This window comes from Pteropus vampyrus, unplaced genomic scaffold, assembly GCF_000151845.1.
Source record: "Pteropus vampyrus isolate Shadow unplaced genomic scaffold, Pvam_2.0 Scaffold138, whole genome shotgun sequence".
Classification (NCBI taxonomy): domain Eukaryota; kingdom Metazoa; phylum Chordata; class Mammalia; order Chiroptera; family Pteropodidae; genus Pteropus; species Pteropus vampyrus.
The window spans coordinates 1,691,023-1,693,263 of NW_011888919.1; the positions used below are offsets into that span (position 1 = coordinate 1,691,023).

The 2,241-nt window shown below is 53.0% G+C and overlaps 1 protein-coding gene across 1 annotated transcript in view; it reads right to left on the reverse strand.

The window, feature by feature from the left end:
• Window positions 1-2,241, reverse strand: part of CBLC (Cbl proto-oncogene C) — a 17,694-nt gene that overhangs the window by 2,489 nt on the left and 12,964 nt on the right. Inside the window, exon 7 of the mRNA XM_011368092.2 lies at window positions 546-611. Within this exon, the coding sequence (XP_011366394.2) occupies window positions 546-611 (66 nt within the window). The remainder of the gene's footprint in view (window positions 1-545; window positions 612-2,241) is intronic.

The following is a 2,241-nucleotide window of genomic DNA, read 5'->3' on the forward strand; positions in this document are numbered from 1 at the left end:
CCTGAGCATCTGCATTGTGTCAGGTACTGTTCTAGGCTCTGAAGTGACAGCCATGAACCAGACAGACAAAAACCTCCCCCTCCTCATGGAGCTGATGACCTCTTGAATGAGGATGACCACGAGTGGCCAGTATGTGAGCAAGGAAATGTCCCAGACAGAATCGGGTGTCCGTCAGAGAACTGAAACAGGCACGGATGTGTGCGTGTGTGTGCGGGGGAGGGTCCTGGATGTGAGAGCAGCTGGGGAAGACCTCCTTGGAGGAGGGGACAACTGAGCAGAAGCCTGAGTGCAGGAAGGATGTGGGGCGAGGCTCTGTGCCGGGTGGTGGGCTTGCTGGCCCGTTAGGGGAACAGCAGGGAGTCCATCGCTGCTGGAAAGGAGGCTGGGGGTGGCAGGAGGTCATCGGAAAGGTGGAGAGGGGCCAGATGCTCAGGTCTTGTGGGCTGTGAGGAGGGTGCTGGCTTCCATTCTTGGAGCCCTGGGGAGCTAGAGGGGGCTTCTGAGAGGTCAGGGAGGGAGGTCTGACTCAGTTATAGATGCCCAACCTTGCTGACTCCATCGGACTCCATAAGGCCCATGCCAGGCTTGTCCCCATATTCCACAAGGAGACACTGAGGATGGGAGAGGTCCCCAGTGGTAAGCCAGGTGCCAGGGTGCTGCTGAATGGTGTCACCCCCTAGAGGTGGGTTTCTCAGAGGAAGAACAGCAGTGTGTGGGAGCACCATATGCAAATCGTGACTGGTGACACTGACCACTGATGCAGCCTCATTCACCCAGTGCCCACAGCAGCCCCATGTGGCACGGCCGGCATCAAAGCCCATCTTACAGGCGAGGGACTCGAGGCCCGCAGAAGTGGAGGATGGGCTCTGGAGTCTGGAGCCAGGGGCCCGGCTTCCAGTCCTGACCATCACCTCCAGATCTAGGCCTCAGGGGCCCCCTCTGTATGGTTATCGTAACAGTACCTGTCACATTGGGTTGTCATGACAATTAAACAAATACATTAAAAAGCAGTGCCAGGTACAGTTCACAGAATATACTCAATGATAGTGTATTATTATTACACTAATATGGTTACTAGACTTATCGTGATCACATCCTAAGGGATATAAATGTGGAATTACTCTGTGGTACTCCTGAAACTAACATTAAACGTCAACTAAACTTTAAGAAATTTGTTTTTAAAAAGCAGTGCCAGGCATTCTGGAAGAGTGATACGCACAGTAACTATTCTTATTATGACAGTCACTTTGCTGGGCATGGCAAGTCCAGGGCACAGCTTAGGCAGAGGGGCGACCCCGTGGCCAGATGTGCCCCTCAGCCTGCAGTTCTGGCCGAGTCCCCTTGCTGTCCTCGGGGAACCGGCTGAGTGCCTCCTAATGTTTCCATTTGCTTTTGGCTGCAGGCTGGAATCTGTTTTTAGCTTTTCTGGCTGGTGTCACCTGCCCCCCCCCCAACCCCTTCCTGCTGGCTCTCTTGTTTGTCGAAAAGTTCCCGGACTTCCTGAGCTGTTTGAAGACAGAGGTATTGATTTGATCTTTTGTGTACTCAGTCTGAGATGCTAACAGATCTGCCCCTCCCCAGTAGGCCAGGGTCTCAGAAAATCCTGGCGAAGAAGCAAGCAACACCGGGCTAGCTTAGAAAATAAGGTGATAAGACTACATTCTGCAACTCTTAGCTGTTAAACCTATCCGATCATAGAGCGTTAAGAAAATAGCAGATGATTTTGGGGGGGTTTTTAAGGCCCCCCAATGCTGGCTTCTCCTCGCTCACGCTGTGTGGGTTTGGGCAGGTGCAGACACCTCTCTGGACATTTTTCCTCTGAAAGATGAAGACTGGGACATTTTCAACTTCATGGGCTGTTGGGGAGACTCAGTTCGACTTATTCACGCAATGCCTATTTAGTGAGCACCTACTAGGTGCCAGGCACTGTCCGAGACTGCGGAGATGTCACAGAATGAGGCAAAGTCCTTTCCTTCAGGAGGGGGGCAACCTGCTGTCGGGGACAGAAAACAACAGAAACTGTCCTCTTAGTCAGGTGATGACAGGGACTAAGAAAATAGAGCAGGTGGAGGCTTGGAAGGACCATGGCGCTTTTCAATAGGATGGTCAGAGAAGACCTCCTTGAGGGAGGAATGAGAATGCAAGCCTGAAGGAAAGAGATCCAGGCGGAGGGAACGGCTCTGGGGCAGGACGTGCCTGGGAGGCTGGACGGAGAGCCAGACAGCCAGTGAGGGGGACTGA